Raw genomic sequence first — 19,467 nt, 5'->3', positions numbered from 1 at the left:
AACTCATGAGCCCTGACTCTAAAGCCAGTGCTCTTTCCACTGCGCCACGCTGCTTCTCTATTTGTCCTTTGCCTTGTCTATTTGTAAATAATTTTATGCCTATATCCCTTGCTAAGAATGTAAGCTCTCTGAGGTCAAGAAAATGTCGCTTCTTTGTTCTGTACTTCCCGAGTGCTTAGTATAATGAATTGACCCAAGTGGGTGCTCAATAAATAGTACTATACTACTACTTCCACTCTGTTACTATGGCTCAGTGGAAAGAGCACGGGTTTTGGAGTCAGAGGTCATGGGTTCGAATTCCGGCTCGGCCACTTGTCAGCTGTGTGACTTTGGGCAAGTCACTTAACTTCTCGGTGCCTCAGTTACCTCATCTGTAAAATGAGGATTAAGACTGTGAGCCCCACGTGGGACAACCTGATTCCCCTGTGTCTACCCCAGCGCTTAGAATAGTGCTTGGCACATAGTAAGCGCTTAACAAATACCAACATCATTATTACTAGTACTACAGCGTGGCTCAGTGGAAAGAGCCCAGGCTTGGGAGTCAGAGGTCACGGATTCTAATCCTGGCTCTGCCACTTATCAGCTGTCACTTAACTTCTCTGTGCCTCAGTTCCCTCATCTGTAAAATGGGGATGAAGACTGTGAGCCCCACGTGGGACAACCTGATTATCTTGTATCTACCCCAGTGCTTAGAACAGTGCTTGGCACATAGTAAGCGCTTAACAAATACCAACATTATTATTACTGCCGTTGTTAAATGCTAAAGTAGATACAAGAAAATCAGATGAGATACCGTCCGTGGCCCACCTGGGATTCACAGTCTAAGAGATAGGAAGAGCATAAATTTAACCCCATTTTACAGATGAGGAAACTGAGGCCCAGAGAGGTTAGGTGACTTGCCCAGGGTCACCCAACAGCCCTTACAGCAGAGTTGGGATTAGAATCCAGGATTTCTGACTTTCAGGCCTCGTGCTCTTTCCACGAGGCCACTTCACATTCTAGCACCCCATCTTCACCTCCAGTGAACCAGGATCATGATGAGCTGGATGAGAGTCACCGACCCCTGCTTCCTCTCTCCACTGTGGAGCCTGCGCAGGAAAGAGCGGTGCCCATTTGGCATCTGGGTTGGAAAGAGTCTCCAGGGAGGTGGTCTGATGCAGGAGAAAGACCGTGGAGCCTGGGAGTCATAGGGTCTGAGCACTAGTCTTGACTCTGTCACTAGTCTGCCTACTCTATGATCCTGGGCAAGTCATTTAATGATAATTGTGGGCAAGCACTGTATTCATTCATTCATTCATTCATTCATTCATTCATTCAATCCTATTTATTGAGCGCTTACTGTGTGCACTGTACTGAGCACTGGAAAAGATACTAGATCATTAGGACCGATACAGACCCTGGCCCACATGGAGCTCACAGTCTAAGTGGAAGGGAGAACAGGTACTGAATCCTCATTTTTTAAATCAGGAAATTAGGCCCCAAGAAGTTAAGTAATTTGCCCAAAGTCACACAGCAGGCAAGTGGCAGAGCCGGGAAAGACTATGCCTCAGCTACCTCATCTGAAAAATGGGATTAAAATACCTGTCTTTCCTCACTTCACAGATTTGCTCAGGGGAGAAAAAGCTCTGATGGGAGGGACAGTGGGAGTGCTTGGGAATCAGTGGATGTCCATGGAGGTCAGTGGTGTCCTTGGGGATCACTGGATATCCTAGGGGAAGAGTGGGGGATTCTTGGAGGATCATGGGAATTCTGGGAGAAAAGTGGGGTGCCTTTGGGAATCAATTGTCAAGGGTCCTTGTGAGATAGTGGGACAATCAATAGATGTTCCTGGCCGGGTCTGGCATCCCTGGATAGCCTGTGGAAGGAGCAGTGGTCATACTTAGTTAGGGGCCCTGTGAGTGGTCTTCTTGGAAGGAAGCCAACCTGTCCAAGTGGCAGCAGAATGAGGATTACTGTTCTGAAACCTTCTCCCTGAGGGACAGAGTGGGTGAGAAGGAATGGGGAAGCAGCGGGGCCAGAGGAAGAGAAGTGGGGTGAAGAGGAAGGGACAGAGGGAGAACCTCCAGAAATCTAGACTGGTGGGTCCAATCGAGGCACCTTTTCAGCCAGCCTATCTACCCTAAGGCCCCTAGCAACTTGGGTTTGTTTTTACTGGGGCAGAGCTGAGTTGGCTGTGGGCAAAGTCCGGGGCTTCTTTGGCCAGGAAGGGAGAGAAGAGGATCACGGCAGTCCTAGGCGTCGTCTGAGCTCGGGGCCGAAGAAGACCCATTGTCCCCAGTCTGGACCATCGTGGGTGGTTGAGCCCTCGGCCCACCAAATAGTGGAAAGCCACAGTTCTGGGGGATATAGATGGCTTTTGGCTAGGCCAGAAATGGGAACATGATGGACTAAGACCAGGATGGTTGTTTTCCATGAACACCACATTATGTGGCAGCATGGCCTGGTGCGGAGAGCACTTGCCAGGAGAGTCGGGGCCTAATTCCAGCTTAATCTTGCTGGGCCTCAGTTTCCTCATCTGTAAAATGGTGATAAGATACCTGCTCTCCCTACCTCTTAGAGGGTGAGCCACAGGTGGGAAAGCGATTGTGTCTGATCCGATTAATTTTGTATTTATCCCACTATGCCTTGGCACCTAGTAAGCACTCAATAAATACTATAACATGCTGCCTAATGGAAACAGCACAGGTCTGGACATCAGAAGATGTAGGTTCTAATCCCAGCTCTGCCACTTCCCTGCTGGGTAACTGTGGGCTAGTCACTTAACTTCTCTGGGCCTCAGTTTCCTCATCAATCTATCCATGGTATTTATTGAATGCTTACTCTGTGCAGAGCACAGAGCACTAAGCATTTGAGAGAGTACATTATTAGAGAATTGGTAGATGTTTCCTGCTCACCGTAAGCTTAATCTAGAGGGGGAGAAAGACATTAATATATATAAATTATGGATATGCTAAATACATTTCAGAATAAATAAATTACAGATATGTAAAATGGGGACCCAGTACCTAGTCTCCCTTTCCTTTAGACTGAAAATCCCAAGGAACAGGGACTGTGTCCGCTCTGGTATATTGTATCAAGCCCAGCATTTAGGACAGTGCTTGCTACAGAGTAAAGGCTTAACAAAGACCACAATTACTAAATACACAATCTGCTTATCAGGTGAAACGGTTTATTTTGTTCTGAAGGTGAGGGGAGCAGGTTTCTGTGACTAAACTGGATATGGGTGGGAAAAGGCAGACCAGTAGATCAGCCATAATGGGCTCAGGTAAGCTGTGACTGCCCACGTTTGGTTCCTGTGTAACTTCCCACAGTGCTTAGCTCAGGGTTTGTCAGAAGCTCAGTCAATACCAGTGACTGGTAGGGCAGTAGGACTGTGTGGACTGCAGATCCGTTCTCACATGCCTGTTCTCCTCCCACATCTGGACCAGAAATGAACAAGAGAAAGGCTCCCAGGGCAGAATTGTGTGGTGCCACAGCCAAAGGTCCACATGCACTTGACCCAAGGCTTGACCCATGGCACCCTAACACCTCTCTCCCTGCCCATGCCGCCCCACCTCAGGAGCTTGGTTCCTGGAACCTCAATGAATTTCTAGATGCTTCTGGCTCCCCACTGCCTCCTGCCATCTCCCTGACAGGCGGGGGTAAGCATGGGGGCCCATCATGGGAGAGCTGCCTTGTAAAGGGTGAGGTCCAAGGAATCCCTCCCCAAGATTTGGAAAGGGTCAAGAATGAGCACGAATTTCTAGCCAGAGACAGCTTGCGGTATGTCAGAATATTTATTGGTCTGGTGCCATAGTTGAACCAGGGGGTGCCCTCTGCCAGGTGCTCTGGACTTTCCAGGACAATGTCAGGAATGGTGGTTAAAGTGCCTGGAGGGGAGGGTCTGTCTGTACTGAATGGAAGCCAACTCCAACTTCCAACAGCATCCTGGATTCCAGCTAAGCAGCCAGGTATGCAGCTCATTGGGATTGCCCTCCTATACCACCCAATGGATACTCGCCAACATGGGGAGCAGATATCAAGATGGAGTCTGAGTGGGGCACAGGAGAAAGGCAGACAGATGTGGGAAGAAGGCAGAGAAAGAAAGATAGGGAGTTGGGGGTGGGGAAAAGCTTGGAGCAGAAGAATAGTAAAGATCCATAATCAGCCATGGGACTTAGGTCACCCAGTCCATCTCCTTGCTACGAGGCAGGACTACACCCCTAAGCCACCACAACAAGTGAGATGTGATCTCTTTAAAACTTTCCCAAGCACCCTTACTCTTCCATTCCTAGTGCTAGCCAACCTCCCCATTATAGCTCCTTCCATGAGATCCCAGCAGATGAGGGGGACAGAAGGGCAACTTCTCTCCCCTTCATTGGTGGATCTGAGAGAAGCCAGGGCAGCCGCAGCAGGCAGGGCTGAGGGGAAGGGGCAGGAGAGAAAGAGAGCGGCTAACCAGGTGGGCTTTGAGGCAGCGCGCACTTCCTAAGCTCCCCAGTGCCAGTTCCAGAGTCTGTTGGTCCACTAATTCTTGCCATACCACAACCACCTCAGCTCTTCAACTCCTTCTCTTTCCATGGCTTCATCTTTAGGGTGGACAAAGCTTCTGGGGCTCCCTTGGGGCAAACTTATACTAGCTCTTCCCGGCTGGCTCACTTAGGGTGGTTGGCCTTTTGGGGATGAGCTGCTCCCTGCCACAGAGATCTCTATCAGCCATCTCCTCTGTGTCTCTAGAGGCAAATGACAACAGACACTCACACATCTCTGGCCCATCGCTTCCCATCCCTTCCGTGCTCCTGCCTCTCCGGGGCTTGGGAGTGAGGCAGAAGGCTCGACCATTCCTGGCCTCTGGAAGGCCACTTTTTTTTCCAAAACAGGCCCTGGAGGCTGCAGGCTTCCCCACACGGGACCCGGAGGTAACCTGCTCTCCTCATTGGGGAGGAGTCCGAGGGGTTTCTGTCCTGCGAGTGCCTCCACTCGCCCTCTCAGCAGAGAACTCCAGAGGACATGACTCCGCCTCTCTCTGGAACTGCCATCCAACTGGAGCAACGGCCATCCACGGCCGGAGCAGTCTGGAAAAGTCAAGGAGCTGCCCTGCCTAAGTGTCCCTCCACACTCTGCCGGCCACACTGCCAGGCCAGCGGGTGGCTTCAATGCCCAATGCTCCCCCTGGGGATGGCTGCCCGCTACCCTGTCCTCCGTTCCTTGGTTGGCTCAGGCTGCTAGGCAGAGCTGTCAGTCCTTTTGGGACTCTCAAAGGCCTCCTGGGCGGGAGGGGGTGTATCCGGAGGGATGTCCAGGGCCAAGAATTCGAGGATGATATCCCAGAGGCAGAAGACCAGGTGCCTGAAAGAGATGGGAGAGAGAAACACTCAGAGTTCTGGCTGGATTCATGAAGCTTGCTGTGGGAAGGGAATGTGCCTTATATTGTTGTGTTGTACTCTCCCAAGTACTTAATACAGTGCCCTGTACACAGTAAGCTCTCAATCAATATGATTAATTGATTGATTGATCCGGTACCGAAGGGAGAAAGACGATTATGTAGAGAACTGAAGCCAAGTCCGCCAAAACTACTCTTGAGCCAGGGTAACTCCACAGTCCTGACACCCAATTCCAGCCGCTGGCCTCGCCAAATATAGCGGGGAGACGGGGGAGATGGCGAGGGTTGGGGCTTGCCTCTATCGGCTCATGCTTCCGATTTGACCTGTCTCACGTTCGACTTGGAGAGAAGACATGGCAGCTGGGAGCAGCCGCCTGGTCTTGCCGGGAGTGGAAGATGGGTTGTGAAGGTGGAAGGTCAGCTCACCCGTGGGGCTGCTGGACAAGAGAGAGGGATGGCGTTTTCAGTGGAGTGATAGAAAGCCAAGGTAGCCTGGAGGACCAGCTGCCTGACTGCCACCATTTCAGACCTCCCACTTGTGGGAACCCTTGATGGGATGAGGTGCCATCTCTAGACTTCCCAAGACCCCGCCGGCTCCCGTGGGCCTTGTCACCACCGCCTCCATCTGGAGACTCTCTGGCGGCACAGGGTTGGAAACGGAGCAACTGCCAGCCGGGCACAGCTCAAGAACGATGCTGACGGCCAACGTCAAGGGTCAGGGAACGGGTGGGGCTGAGGATGGAGGAGGTATGGGGAGGAAAAGGGGCCAAGGAATTAGTCCAGTGTCGACTGAATGGGCGTTTTGCTGCCGCTTCAGTTCCTAGCGGGAGGGCTGTTGGTTGTTAGTTTGAGACAACCGAGGATAGCTCTTCTGTGGAAGTCTCAAAGCCAGAAGGAGACAGCGGAGGACTAGGCCCAGAGATGAAGTGTCAGGCCCACCTGGGTGGACTGCTCGGTCCTGTCTGGCTGCCGACCCCCCTCCCCGGAACTGAGCGCCCACCGGCCTACCTGTTGATGAGTGGATGCTGCAGCGTCTCTAGGACCAGCCCCCAGCTCAGGCGGCATTTATTCGGGCCCAGGATCTCCACGACAAAGTCTGAGGAGAAAACAACATGGGGGCAGGGGGGGTAAGGTGGGTGGATGGGCTGGGGAGAGGGGAAGTTGCTGACACCGTACACAACATCCAATCTCCTGGGGATGCCCGCCCCCACTTCCCAACCCTGGAAGTGGTCTTTGGAACCCTCGGGGACGCAGGAAAATCCCAAGGAAATGTAAAATCCAGAGCAGGCTTGTCATCCCCTCTAGACCCATCCTAAACCTGGAACCTAGTATAGGGACTCCCAGCCGCAGGGGTGAGCATTTAGCGGTGGCTTGGAAATGACTCAGGTCGATGTCTGAGACCGGCAGGTCTCTCGTGGACTGAGTTTGTCAGCTATCAGAGTCAACCTCCTTGGGCCTAAAGTAGATTCAGGCCTCCAGGAGACACCTTCCATCCCCACTTTGGTTTCTCCCCGTGGACAAGGTCTGACTGCAGCACGGCCACTGACGGCCGCTCCTTTGGAAGCCCCATAACACAGAGTATGCGCGTGACATATTTTGCATTGTGTATGTCATGTAATGTAAGTAAAGTGATGTAATGGTATTGTGATGACAGGCGGGAAGCTTCTCTGAACGGATGTCAGCCGAACCTATGCCGTCGATGGGTGCGGCAGCAAGTGATTCCATGGCTCCTGAGCTGCTGCCTTCCCCTCCCAGATCCCTGAACCCAGGAGCCATTTTTGAGCCACGGGACTTGTTAGCAGGAGCCGAGGTGGAGGGACGCTGGGTGTGAAAAACGAGGAAAGCGGACACGCAGATGTCTGGGCCTGGACCAGCTGAAAACTGGGCTGGGTAAAATGGACACACAGGGTACCCTAGGGAGGGGGCTGAGCTCACCGCTCCTGCCTTGTTCAATGGCAATGATGGAGTCAAGACAGGCGGCAGCCTCTTTTCCTCTTGTTGGCAGGAGGAGGAAAATAGTGGGGTGGGGTGGAGGTCAGTCATGACCGACTAAGGTCATCCTATAAAGGCTAGGGACTGAGGTGAGGGTAGAGGGGTGGGGGGTGAGCTGCCATCAAGAATCAGGCTGACTTACCAGGCAGGATTCCCATGAGGCTCTGCAGCGCCTGCTCGGCGGCAGCTTCCTTCTGCTCTTGGGTCCGGGCAGGTTTAGGCACCGGCGGCAGAGTCCCCCCAGGCCAGATGGACTCCTGCAGGAGGCGGAGGTACTGAACCCAGCGCTGGGGGCAGGTCAGGTTGGCCAACTGCACTTCCAGCCACCTGGCAGGAGAGAGGGAGGAGAGAGAGAAGGCTCGAGGGGGAACCATCCGCGGCCTCAAAGTCCTCCGTCAACGCTCCGGGCACCGGCACCGACGGGGGCCTGGTACGGTTCTCATGACGTTGGAGTCTCCTGCCATAAATGGCAGAGGAGCCTCTCTGGGACCAACGACCTCCCTGAATGAAGTGATTAGAGGGATAGTGATTAGAATGAGTGACTGAGTGGTGCCTCAACTGCCACTTTCCTGGCCCTGCAGACTGTAAGCTCTTTTTCAATTTTTTTCTTTTTAGGGTACGTGTTAGGTGCCAGTCACTTTACCAATTGCGGGGGTAGATACACATTAACTAGGGTGGACACAGGGCTCGCAGTTTTCATGTCACCCCATTTTTCATGTGAGGTAACTGAAGCCTAGAGAAGTGAAGTGACTCACCCAAGTTCACACAACAGACAAGAGGCAGAGCTGGGATTAGAACCCAGGTCCTTCTAACTCCCAAGCCCATGGTCTACCCACTAGGCCATGCAACTTCTCTGTTCCCTCCTCGAGAGCATGGATTGTGTCTACCAACTCTAGTGACCTGTACTATTCCAAGCACTTAGTACAGTGTCTGCACACAATACATTATGCTCAATACATAAATGATTGACCTTGCTGACTTACTTCCAGTTGGACAAGTGAGAAGGGGAATAGGGTGGGAAGCACATAACAAAATGAAAGCCAGAATTTATATACAAAACCCATTTAGGCCAAAGTGAGCCAAGCACGGGGCCAGTATTTTCCATAGATCCTCAGTCCAGTAAGAGGTCTGATAACCAGTGCAGTTTTTGCCCCTCCACATCAGCCAGCTATTATCTGGCCACCCACCACACGAGGAGCCCTGGGTAGTCCTTTGGTCAGAAACATTTCCCACATGGGATTGTCCCTGCGGCCTGCTCCCACGTCCAGCAGTTGCGTCTGCCCCCACCCCTGCCCCACCTCCCACCCCATCACCGTGATGAGGCGCAGGTTGGACTTTCGGGGAGAGGGGACAGGTTGCATTGCGGAATCCTGCAGTAGGTGTGACCTCTGCTCGCTGTGAACCTACAATCATCACCCTCTCCATCCCACTTTCCCTTCCCTGACTCCGAGAGAGGAGAATGCCCCAATATTTGGGATTAAATAGGATCGAATTGGTGGGCCTGACTGGTCCTCTGACACCTGACTCAATCATTACCAATATTTAGCAGATGCCTGCTGAGATACACTCCAGGAGGCACAAGGAACAGAGAAGATGTGATCCCCGCTCAAAGGGAGACTTAGATTTAGAGGAAGAGAGACACATACTCATACACAGACCCATACCCCTTCTCTAATTTCATACTAGAACCCAGCCTACACACTTCATTCCTCTAACACACACCTATTCACTCACTGTACCTCAATCTCATCTCTCCATCAACCTCTCACCCACATCCTGCCTCTGGAATAACCTACCTGTCATATCTGACAGATGATCACTCTCCCCACTTCAAAGCCTTAAAAGCATATCTCTTCCAAGAGGCCTTCCCTGACGACGTTCTCAGCCATGCAGTCGGATTCACTGACTATCTACTCATGCAGAGCAACATTTTAAGTGCTTAGTAGAGTATAATAGAGTCACGAGACTGGATCCCTGCCCTCAAAGAACTAACCGGGAGAGAAGAACAATGAACTACAGCAAAAAAAGATACCTGAGCTTCACAACCCCCAAGAACATGTCTGCATAAATCTGTCTTAACTATGCAATCATTCAATTGATTGTATTTACTGAGCACTAACTGTGTGCAGGACACTGTACTAAGCGCTTGGAAGAGTACACACAAGAATATACCAGACACATTTTCTGTCCCCAGTGAGCTTACAGTCTAACGGGGGAGACAGACATTGATATAAATAAATAAATAATGGATAAGTACATAAACGCTGCGGGGCTAGGCGGAGCAGACGGAGTAAGAGAAGAGGAAGTGACGCTTAGTCAGGCAAGGCCTCTTGGAAGACATGTGTCTTCAGAAAGGAGAAGATAGGGAGAGTAATTGTCTTTCAGATATGAAAAGGGAGGCCAATCCAGACCAGAGACAAGATGTGGGTGAGAGGTCAGCAGAGAGATAGATAAGATTGAAGTAGAGTAGGTTGGCAATAGGGGAGCAAAGTGTGTGGGCTGGGTTGTAAGTAGGAGAGTAGTGAGTTGAGGTAGAAGCGGGCAAGGTGATTGAGTTTTTTAAAGCTAATGGTAAGGAGTTTCTGTTTGATGCAGAGGTGGCTGGACAATCACTGCAGGTTCTTAATTGGGGAAACATGGACTGAATGTTTTAGTAGAAAAATGATCCAGGCAGCAAAATGAAGGATGGACTGTCAAGCGGGGAGAGACAAGAGCCAGGGAGGCCAGCAAGGAGGCTGATGCAGTAATCAAGTTGGGATAGGATAAGTGCTTGGATTAACATAGTAGCAGTTTGGATAGAGAGGAAAGGATAGAGAGGAAAGGATAGATTTTAGCAATATTGTGGAGGTTGAACCAATAGGATTCAGTGACCGATTGAATATGTGGTCTGAATGAGAAAAAGGAGTCATAGATAATGCCAAGGTTAAGGGGTTGTGAGACAGGAAGGATGGTGGTGCTATCTACAGTGATGGAAAATTTGGGGGCAGGAGAGGGTTTGGGTGGGAGGATATGGAGGTCCGTTTTGGACATGTTAAGTTTGACGTGTTGGCAGGACATCCAAGTAGAGATACCTTGGAGGCAGGAGGAAATGCGAGACTGCAGAGAGGGAGAGTGATCAGGGCTAGGGATGTAGATTTGGGAGTCATGCGCATAGAGGTAGTAGTTGAAGCCATGTGAATGAATGAGTTCTCTAAGGGAGAGGGTTTAGATGGAGTGTTAGAAGGGGACTTGAACTGAACCTTGAGTGATGACTACAGTTGCAGGAGGAAGGAAAGCAGAGGAGGAGCCTGTGAAAGGGACTGAGAATAAGTTGCCAGAGAGATAGGAGGAGAACCTGGAGAGGACAGTGCCAGTGAAGCTGAGGTTGGATATTGTTTCCAAGAGAAGGGGTGGTCACCAGTGTCCAAGGCTGCTGAGAGGTCAAGGAGGATTAAGATGGAGTAGAGTCCATTGGCTTTAGCAAGTAGGATAATTTGTGACCTTTGAGAGTACGGTTTCTATGGAGTGAAGGGGATGGAAGTCAGATTGGAGGGGGTCAGGGAAAGAATTGGAGGAGAGGAACTTGAGACAGTGGGTGTAGACAACTCAATCAAGGTGTTTGGAGAGGAATGGTAGGAGGGAGATGGGGTGATAAATGGTGGGAGCTGTCGGGTCAAGGGAGGGATTTTTTAGGATAGAGGAGGCATGAGCATGTTTCAAAGCAATGGGGGTGAAGCTACTGGAGAACGAACAGTTGAAAATTGCAGCCAGGGAGAAAAAATGAACAAGGCACGTGTTTTGATAAGGTGCAAAGGGATAGAGTCAGATGCTCAGGTGGAGGGGCTGGATTTTTCAACCACTCCTGTGTTGTTTTTTATTTGTAAAGAAGCATATGGCCACATACATTCCTCCTTAAATCCATAATCAGCATATTAGTTACCACAGAGAACATGTCAATTAGCCAGGACTGCAGGCAGCACAAGAGAGCTAAGAATTCAATCTTTCAAGCTACTTGTGGCCCCTGTGACCGCTTTCCTGTCCCCCACTTATCAGAGGGGCAGGGGGCCCAATCAATTAATTGGTGGTATGCATTGAGTGGTTAACTGTGTGCAGAGCATTGTACTAAGCACTTGGTAGGGTTCAGTACAAGTTGGTAGACTTGGTATCTGCCAACAATGAGCTTACACTCTACTGCAGGAGACAGACATTGATAAAGTAAATAACATATAGCTATGTACATAAGTGCTGTGGGGCTGAGGGTGAGGTGAATTCTAAATGCTCAAAGGGTACATACAGTACCCAAGTCCTTGGATGACACAGAAGGGAGAGAGAGTCGGGGAAAAGAAGGCTTTACCGAGGAAGGCCTCTTGGAGACGTGACCTTAATAAGACTCTGAGGTGGGAGAGTGGTAGCCTGGTGCACATGGAGTGGGAGGGTGTTCCAGGCCAGAGGGAGGATGTGGGAAAGGGGTCGACAGCAAGGTAGATGAGATTGGAGCACTGTTAGAAAGTTGGTGCTAGAGGAGCAAAGTGTGTGGGTTGGGCTGTAGTAAAAGATCAGTGAGGTAAGAAGGTAGAGGGGGGAAAGCTGATTGAGGGATTCCAAGCCGATGGAGTTTCTCTCTGATGCAGAGATGGAAGCGCAGAAGGCTCTGATGCGTCCCCAGTCTGCCAAAGCCACACAGAGTCAAGGGAATATGGCTGGCTACCAGGCAGATTTTCTCAAAGGAGGCAGCCACTCTACTCTCCCTCCACAGCCTCCCAACTCAAGTGAGCAGTGATTTGAGGGTGAAGAAGCAAGGCTAATGGCAGGGCCCTTCCTGGGCCACAGCAATGGTCCGCTCAGGATTCTGGCCACCAAGGTGCATGTAGAAAGCTGGTGATGTTTGCCCTCCTGGATGCTGATCCTCATGGCTACCGTGGGATCAACTAATATGACTTACCTCCCCTCTTAATCTCTAACTTTTCTTCTTGTAACCCATTGCGGATTGTTCAGCCAATAATCTATCCAAACTCCTCCTGGTCCCGCTAATATCTGTGGCCTGCCCGACTTGCCACGGAAAGAATTCCACGTGTTTTCTGCCCGCTGGGTGAAGTGTTTGTACTTGTCTTGCACCCGGCACCCTCAGCCTTCACTGGGTGCCCAAATCCCCAAAGAAAGCGGCTGCCCACCCAACCTCGTTGGCATATTCTAGTTCCTCCAAAGTTCTTCCTCATGTCTACCCAAAGTCCATGCTGCTGCATCCCAGCCCATGCACTACTGTCCTGACCTTGGTAATGACCCAGCACCATCCAGGACCTGGAGTCCACCGGCACAGACCCAGGGGTGTTCCACCCAGCTGCTCTCCCAAACCAGCCCGCTCTCCCAGTAGAGCCCAGCTGCTCAGTCAAGAAGCCGGTCCTTCCCTCATGGGCCCAGGATATAGTCCCACGAAGGCCTGCCTGCCTCCACCGGCAGTCTGTGTGGCCACCTCCGGGCCTGAGGGCTTGCGGTCCGTCCAAGGGTATGGAGCTGCCAGGGCCAACTTTATTTAACCTCCATTATGCCAGACAGTCTGCATTCTTCTCGAGTGTGGCATTCCAGCCCCTGGGCCCACTCCCCCGAGCCCGGGACCCGAGAATGGCACCGAGAATAGGAAGCCCGAAAGGTAACGGCAGGGCAAGAATGACAGACATCAACGGAGATCAAGAGAGGCGCGGGCCCGAAGCCGTTCAGCCCTAGAATAACTAGTCCATCCCTATTTAGGGTGGTCTGGGCTTTAGTAGGCACTTTTCATTTGGCGGGCTTACGATATCCAATCGAATGGATTTGAGGGCAGCATTCCTGCCTTGTTGACCGACCGAGGACTCTGCCATTCACACTGCCTCCTTGATCTGTCCAGAGCCCCTCGAGGAAGCTGAAGCCCCCCATAACAAGAGCTTCGAAAACCCTCTTTCCCCTTTCATTCCGAGACGGGGTTTCTCCCGAGGCTGGGTGCCGCTCAGGGATCCTGATCATTTTGATGGGAGGGACGAGTCTGCGGGCTCATTTTGGGGATTCTCCAGGGGGGTCAAAAGCGGCTAGGAAAAAAGACAGGGCCACTGCTAGCCAGGATGGACTCCTTGCCCAGCTTCCCCAAGCATCTGTGGTGTTGCCGCCAACTAGAATTCCAGGTCAGATGGGCTCAAAGTGCCTTTTCTTGTGGTCTTCAGACTTTTTGTCTCATCTCTGTCTACGAGTCGCATTCATAGGGCAAAGCAGAGCCTTTCCGACCAGTGATCTGGTTGACTAGAGCATTGCTCAAATCATCCATTCATAAATCGATCAATGGCTAATATTTATGGAAACCTGACTGTGCAAATCCCTGCATTCAGCACTTGGGAAGAGTACAACAGAGCAAGAAGACATGATTTCTGCTCTTCAAGACTTTATACTCTACTGGGGAAAATAGGTGCATATGATTTAGAGAAAGGAGAAAGAGAAAAGATGGCTATGTAGATGAATAAATGCTTTAAAAAGGCAGCCTCTCTTTCCCATCAGACCACTTCTACTCGTCTGACTCTTCAAAGTTAATTTCAGAGCTCACGGCCCCTAGGAAGACTTCCTGGACTAGGTTTAAGAAGATCATCAGTTGACAAGATTTGTAGAGATCACAGAGGGGAGGAAATACTCTGGACAACAGACAATATACTTATGTACACATATATCCGAGAGGTTCCTCCAAGCATCCTGATGCCACAGAATACACTGAGTTGAGAAGCAGTAGGACCTCGTGAAAAGAGGACAGGACTGTGAGCCAGAGGACCTGGGTTCTAATCCTGGCTCTGCCACTTGCCTGTTGTGTGACCATGAACAAGTCACTTAACTCCTCTGGTTCAGTTTCCTCATTTGTAAGATGGGGCCTCAACATTTGCTTTCTTAAGCAGGGTGCCTTAGTGGAAAGAGCACGGGCTTGGGAGTCAGAGGTCGTGGGTTCTAATCCCAGCTATGTGAATTTGGGCAAGTCACTTAACTTCTCTGGGCCTCAGTTACCTTATCTGTAAAATGGGGATTAAGACGGTGATCCCCATGTGGAAGAACCTGATTATCTTGTATCTACGCCAGTGCTTAGAACAGTGCATGGCACATAGTAAGAGCTTAACAAATATCATTATTATCATTATTATTTCCTACCTAGGCTTACGAGCCCCATGTGGGACAGGCAGAGACAGTGCCTGACTTGATTATTTTGCATTTACTCCAGAGTTTATTATGGCCCTTGAACCACAGCAAGCATTTAACAAATACTACTATCATTATTATTATGAACGATAATGGATGGACCATTAATGGCACTGCTTGTGGCCTTAGGTTCTTACTACAGCAGTAATCCCTCTGGACTGTAAATGCCTCCTCTAGACAGTAAGCTCCTTGTGGGCAGGAAACATGTCTATTAACTCTGTTATACTGTATTCTTCCAAGCACTTAGTACAATGCTCTGCACACAGTAAGTACTCAATAAATTCCACTGACTGATTTACTGATTAATCCAGTTTGATTGCTGCAATTTCCACAAAGCACTGACTGAGACATTCTGCCCCCTGTTACTGTAGACAATGAAATACTGCAATATTTTGAACATAGAAAGCCAGAGAAACCCATTTCAGATGGTGCTTCGTTTTTTTTCCCAAAAAGGAAGGGGGAATTAGGAATCTTCCAGCCAACCAGGAGGCAAACAGGAGTCCCCAATCACAAAATCAACAATCCAGTACTTGCTTATATCTCTTCTCAGCTTTTTGAACTATTAAACCCTTCTCAATTTGTCAGCATGTGTTCCTGATTAGACTCTAAGCTTGATGATGGTAAGGGCTGAATCTCCGCACTCAGGAAGCACTTAGTCACCCCCAGTGATGAGGATGGGAAGAGGTATAGTCCTCAGTCAGTCAATCGATCAATGCTTGGAGAGCCTACTGGGTAAAAGGGAGAGTGAAATTCAATGTCATTAAATCCCCCACATCTCCATTTTCTTCTCTCGCTCTGATCTGGCCTTTTGGAGTGAGAAGGTTTCCCACCGATCACCCCACCAAAGACGCGATCCCAGACATCAAGCTTCAGGGTTGTCAACCACGCAGTTCTGATACTCTGAACTAAAAACATCTTTCCCTTTAATTACAAAGAGAGAGGCATCCAGTGGCCCTTGGGGAAAAGAGCAAGAATAAATCCGTCAGAGAACAAAGCCAAGTGGAATTGGTTTCATTTTCGGAGGGCTGCAATTAGTTACTATATCTGCCCTGGTATTTCAGCTAGAAGTAGTCAAGAAGAAAAGGGAAGGAAAAATTTAACCAGCCCTGCAGGACCATCTCTGGATGTTGGACAGCCCGTGGGGGAGTCTCAGGGTGGAGATTAGGAATAACCAATAGAAGGAGAGAAGACGGCAGTGGCTTAACCGGCAGATGCTCAGCAGTTCTGCTGGTGTCCAGGGTGGAATGAGAGAGGGTTCGGAAGCCAACGGGGACGCATACCTAGCCCGTGGTGTAAGGAGCCCACGTTTGAAATGGCTGTAGAGAGTGGTGGCTAAAACGGAGCAGGTTTAATACCAGGGCTTAAACTGGCACCTCAAGGGCAGTTCAAAGTCATTTCCTATCAAAATCCATCACGAGAACTCACGGGAGAGGGGATCTAACCAGAGAAGTTTCCCTCATTTCTGTCCACTGGCTGGCATGGAGCAGGGACGCTCAGCCCTCTTGATTCACCTTGAGGTTCTTCAAGCTGTAGCTGAAGCCCACCTTGTCCCTTTACTTGGCTTAGGGCAGGGTGGGAAATGGGGATAGAAAGGTCTCCCAATAAGCCATGGCTGGCCCAGGGGATCTGAATCATGATGACTGGGGGAGGGTGACAAGAAAGAAAGAAGAAAAGTAACCAAGAAACACCACTTTCCAGGAGGACATAGTGTTCCCATTTGAGGACCCCCTGGGTGCAGATCGCAGCATCTAGGTGATTCATTCAAATTACAAACAAATGATGAACGAGTTGGGAAAATGTATTCTTGGCCCTTAATAATAACAATAATTATACTATTTGCTAAGAACTTATTATGTGCCAAGCACTATGGTAGATACAAGGTAATCCGGTAGGATACAGTCCCTGGTCCACTCAGGGCTCACATTTTTAAGTAGAAGGGAGAACAGGTATTGAATCTCCATTTTACAGCTGAGGAAACGAATGCATAAAATAGTTAAGTGGCTTGCTCAAAGTCACATGAGTATGTAGTGGAGCAGAGATTAGAACCCAGGTCCTCTGACATCCAGCTCCGTGCTCTTTCCATTAGGCCACGCTGCTTCTCTTGGTTTGCCCTCCCAAATGTCTCCTTCAGGGGCTCAATACCCTGGAGGGTGGATGATTTGGACTCCTCCTTTCTCTTCTCTTTCATATTGGGAGCTCCATGAGGGCAGGACCAATTACTAATTCTGCTGTACTATATCTCCAAAGTGTTTAGTACATGTCCTGCACACAGGCACTCAATCAATACCACTGATTGATTGACTGACAGGGATAGTGTTTAATTCCCACCCATGTCTTATATTCTCTTTCACTGCTTAGTACAGTGCTCTGCATACAGTAACCGTCTAATAAATATTATTACTACTCTCTGATGATCACCTGCGACTCTAAAGTCTTTCTCCCAGTGGGTTGGTCAGGGAGACAGAAGGAGATTCTCAGCAGTGTGGCTTAGTGGAAAGAGCCCGGGCTTGGGAGTCAGAGGTCATGGATTCTAATCCAGGCTCCGCCACCTGTCAGGTTTGTGACTTTGGGCAAGTCACTTGACTTCTCAGAGCCTCAGTTACCTCATCTGTAAAATGGGGATGAAGACTGTGAGCCTCAAGTGGGACAACCTGATTACCCTGTATCTACCCCAGCGCTTAGAACAGTGCTCGGCACATAGTAAGCGCTTAACAAATACTAACTTTATTATTATTATTAGCCCAAACAGGCCTTCTGCTTACTCCCAGTCATTCTGGTACACGGCAAGACAAAATTGCTAAATGGCTAATGTGAGGATTTTAGTTTACCTGTGGAGTTTCATGATTCATTTTTCCTGCCCTCCAGCTGGAGCCCGGGTGAAGCCGGGGAGGGCTATAATGAGCATTCCTGTTGCCAAAGGAAGCCAAAGTGAGGAGATGAGGATTTAAGGAGTGTGAGTGAAGAATTTATTAACTTCCAAGCATCTTAAATCAGTTTATACAAATGCTTTTACTTAAGCATACACTCAACTCCATATCCACTTTTCTTCTTTCTAACTCTAAATCATTTCAGTGTCTGTCTTCCTCACTAGATTGTACACTCTTTAAGGGAAGGGACCATTTTTACTGGTTCTATTGTACTCTCCCAGCAGTGTTTTGCTCAGAGTAGGCATTCAGAGATTACCACTGACTGATTGGTTGATTGATCGAAAAAGCCAAGCAGCCTACACAAACTAAAACCTTTGATATGCGCCTCAAGCCTCCCAGGATTTTGAAAGGTTGCCGAAGGCCTCTGGCTTTGGTCCTTCCCTGCAGCCTCTTCTTTCCAAGCACCCTATCAAACTCTCAAACAGAACCTCCCTACTCACCCGATATCCCAAACTGGAGGGAATTCGGGATTACTGCATGCCTACACAAGCTCCTGACTCAAAAGAACCCCAACCAACAACCTTTGACTCCCTGGGTTCTAATCCAGGCTCTGCCTCTTGTCCATTGTGTGATCCTGGGCGAGTCGCTTCACTTCATCTGAAAAACGGGGAAAAAATCCTCCGCCCTCCTACTTAGACTGTAAACCCCTCATGGAACAGGGTCTGTGCCCAACCTGCTTGTATCTCCCCCAGTGTACAGAATAGTATTTGGCACATAGTAAGCGCTTTGTACCATCAAAAATAGAGAGAGAGAGGGGGAAAAAAAGAAGGGTCAGAGAAGTCTCAGGCTGGAAAGACCCTTGAGAAATCATCTAATCCATCACTCTGCTTCCAGGCAGTCCTCCACTTTCACCTTTTTCTTAAATCAAGGACATTTCACAACTTCATCTGGCTTCGATGCCCAAGATATGCCCAGTAGTTACCCACTCTGTGTACCTTTCCGTGCCAGAACCTGGAGAAGGGAGAACGATTGAAAATAAAGAGGAAATTTCCTCTCTGTCCCTTTTCCTAGCTTGGTGGCTGATGGGAGCAGCAAAGGCCCCGGATGTGCTGGAGAAAACTGAGGAAACTACTTCTGGTCATGCTCCTTCCCGAGATGTAACCAGGCTTTCTACGTCTCAATCAATCAATCAATCAATGGTATTTATTGAGCACTTACTATGTGCAGAGCAGTGTTCTAAGTCCTTGGGAGACTACAATACAAGAGAATAAGTAGACACACTCCCTGCCCATAATGAACTTACATTTTAATTCCCTTCAGTTTCCCCTCTCACTAGCCCCCCCAGCCTCTGGAGTGACCACCCCTTCCTTTGGATTTGTTTCAGGTGGAAGGAGACTGAGTAGGTCTCTCTAACTCTCCTAGGCCCCTCTTGCATAGACATAGTGAAGGGGGCAGCAAGAAGAAGAAGCAACTGACGGTGGGAGGGAGTCACAGTCCCCACTGCCCAGGCCCTGCAAACAACGTTGGGGGAAAAGGGTGGCCAGGTGGCAAGTGGCTGTCCATGCTGGCTGGAGAAGAGGGTAACAAGGTTGGCTGGGGAAGAGGGCACCGGGGCTGGCTGGGAGAGTCGAGGTGGACCAGGAGGCCCACTGCCAACCTATGGCTCTGATCCCACTCTGAATTCCCAGCCTGCGTTCAACAGGACTTTGCCTCAATTCATTTATTTAATGTGACTTTGAGTTAGGGCTCCTGGAGGCAACAGGCCAATTAAACAAACGACACACACATAGGCCTCCGCCTTATAGGGTGCCCCCCGGTCTCCCATCCAAATATTTGGTAGCTTTCTATTGGCTGGCATTGGGAAACCTCTCCAGGAGAAAAAAAAAAAGCTCTAAGACACATCTTTGGCTTCCTGGAAACGGGCCGCTCACCGCACCCTGTAAAACGTTTACAATGGTATAAAGCCTGAACACTGTGTCCCGAACACCCGCCTCCCGGCACGTTATTACAAAGTGTTTGCCCATCCGCCTGGTAGCCCCCACCTTCAGGGGACGCAGGGCATTTCCG

General features: G+C 49.8%; 1 protein-coding gene across 1 annotated transcript in view; it reads right to left on the bottom strand.

Annotated features, from left to right (window-relative positions):
• Nucleotides 1-3,152: 3,152 nt before the first annotated feature.
• SNX19 (sorting nexin 19) overlaps nt 3,153-19,467 on the bottom strand; it is a 50,578-nt gene continuing 34,263 nt past the window's right edge. The window contains exons 9-11 of the mRNA XM_029075284.2: nt 7,497-7,681; nt 6,371-6,458; nt 3,153-5,328 (exon numbers count right to left, since the gene is read on the bottom strand). Of these exons, the coding sequence (XP_028931117.1) occupies nt 5,205-5,328; nt 6,371-6,458; nt 7,497-7,681 (397 nt within the window). The 3' untranslated portion in view covers nt 3,153-5,204. The remainder of the gene's footprint in view (nt 5,329-6,370; nt 6,459-7,496; nt 7,682-19,467) is intronic.

The sequence above is a fragment of the Ornithorhynchus anatinus genome, chromosome 11 (assembly GCF_004115215.2).
Source record: "Ornithorhynchus anatinus isolate Pmale09 chromosome 11, mOrnAna1.pri.v4, whole genome shotgun sequence".
In the NCBI taxonomy this organism is placed as follows: Eukaryota; Metazoa; Chordata; class Mammalia; order Monotremata; family Ornithorhynchidae; genus Ornithorhynchus; species Ornithorhynchus anatinus.
This window is presented reverse-complemented; position numbering and strand designations above follow the sequence as displayed.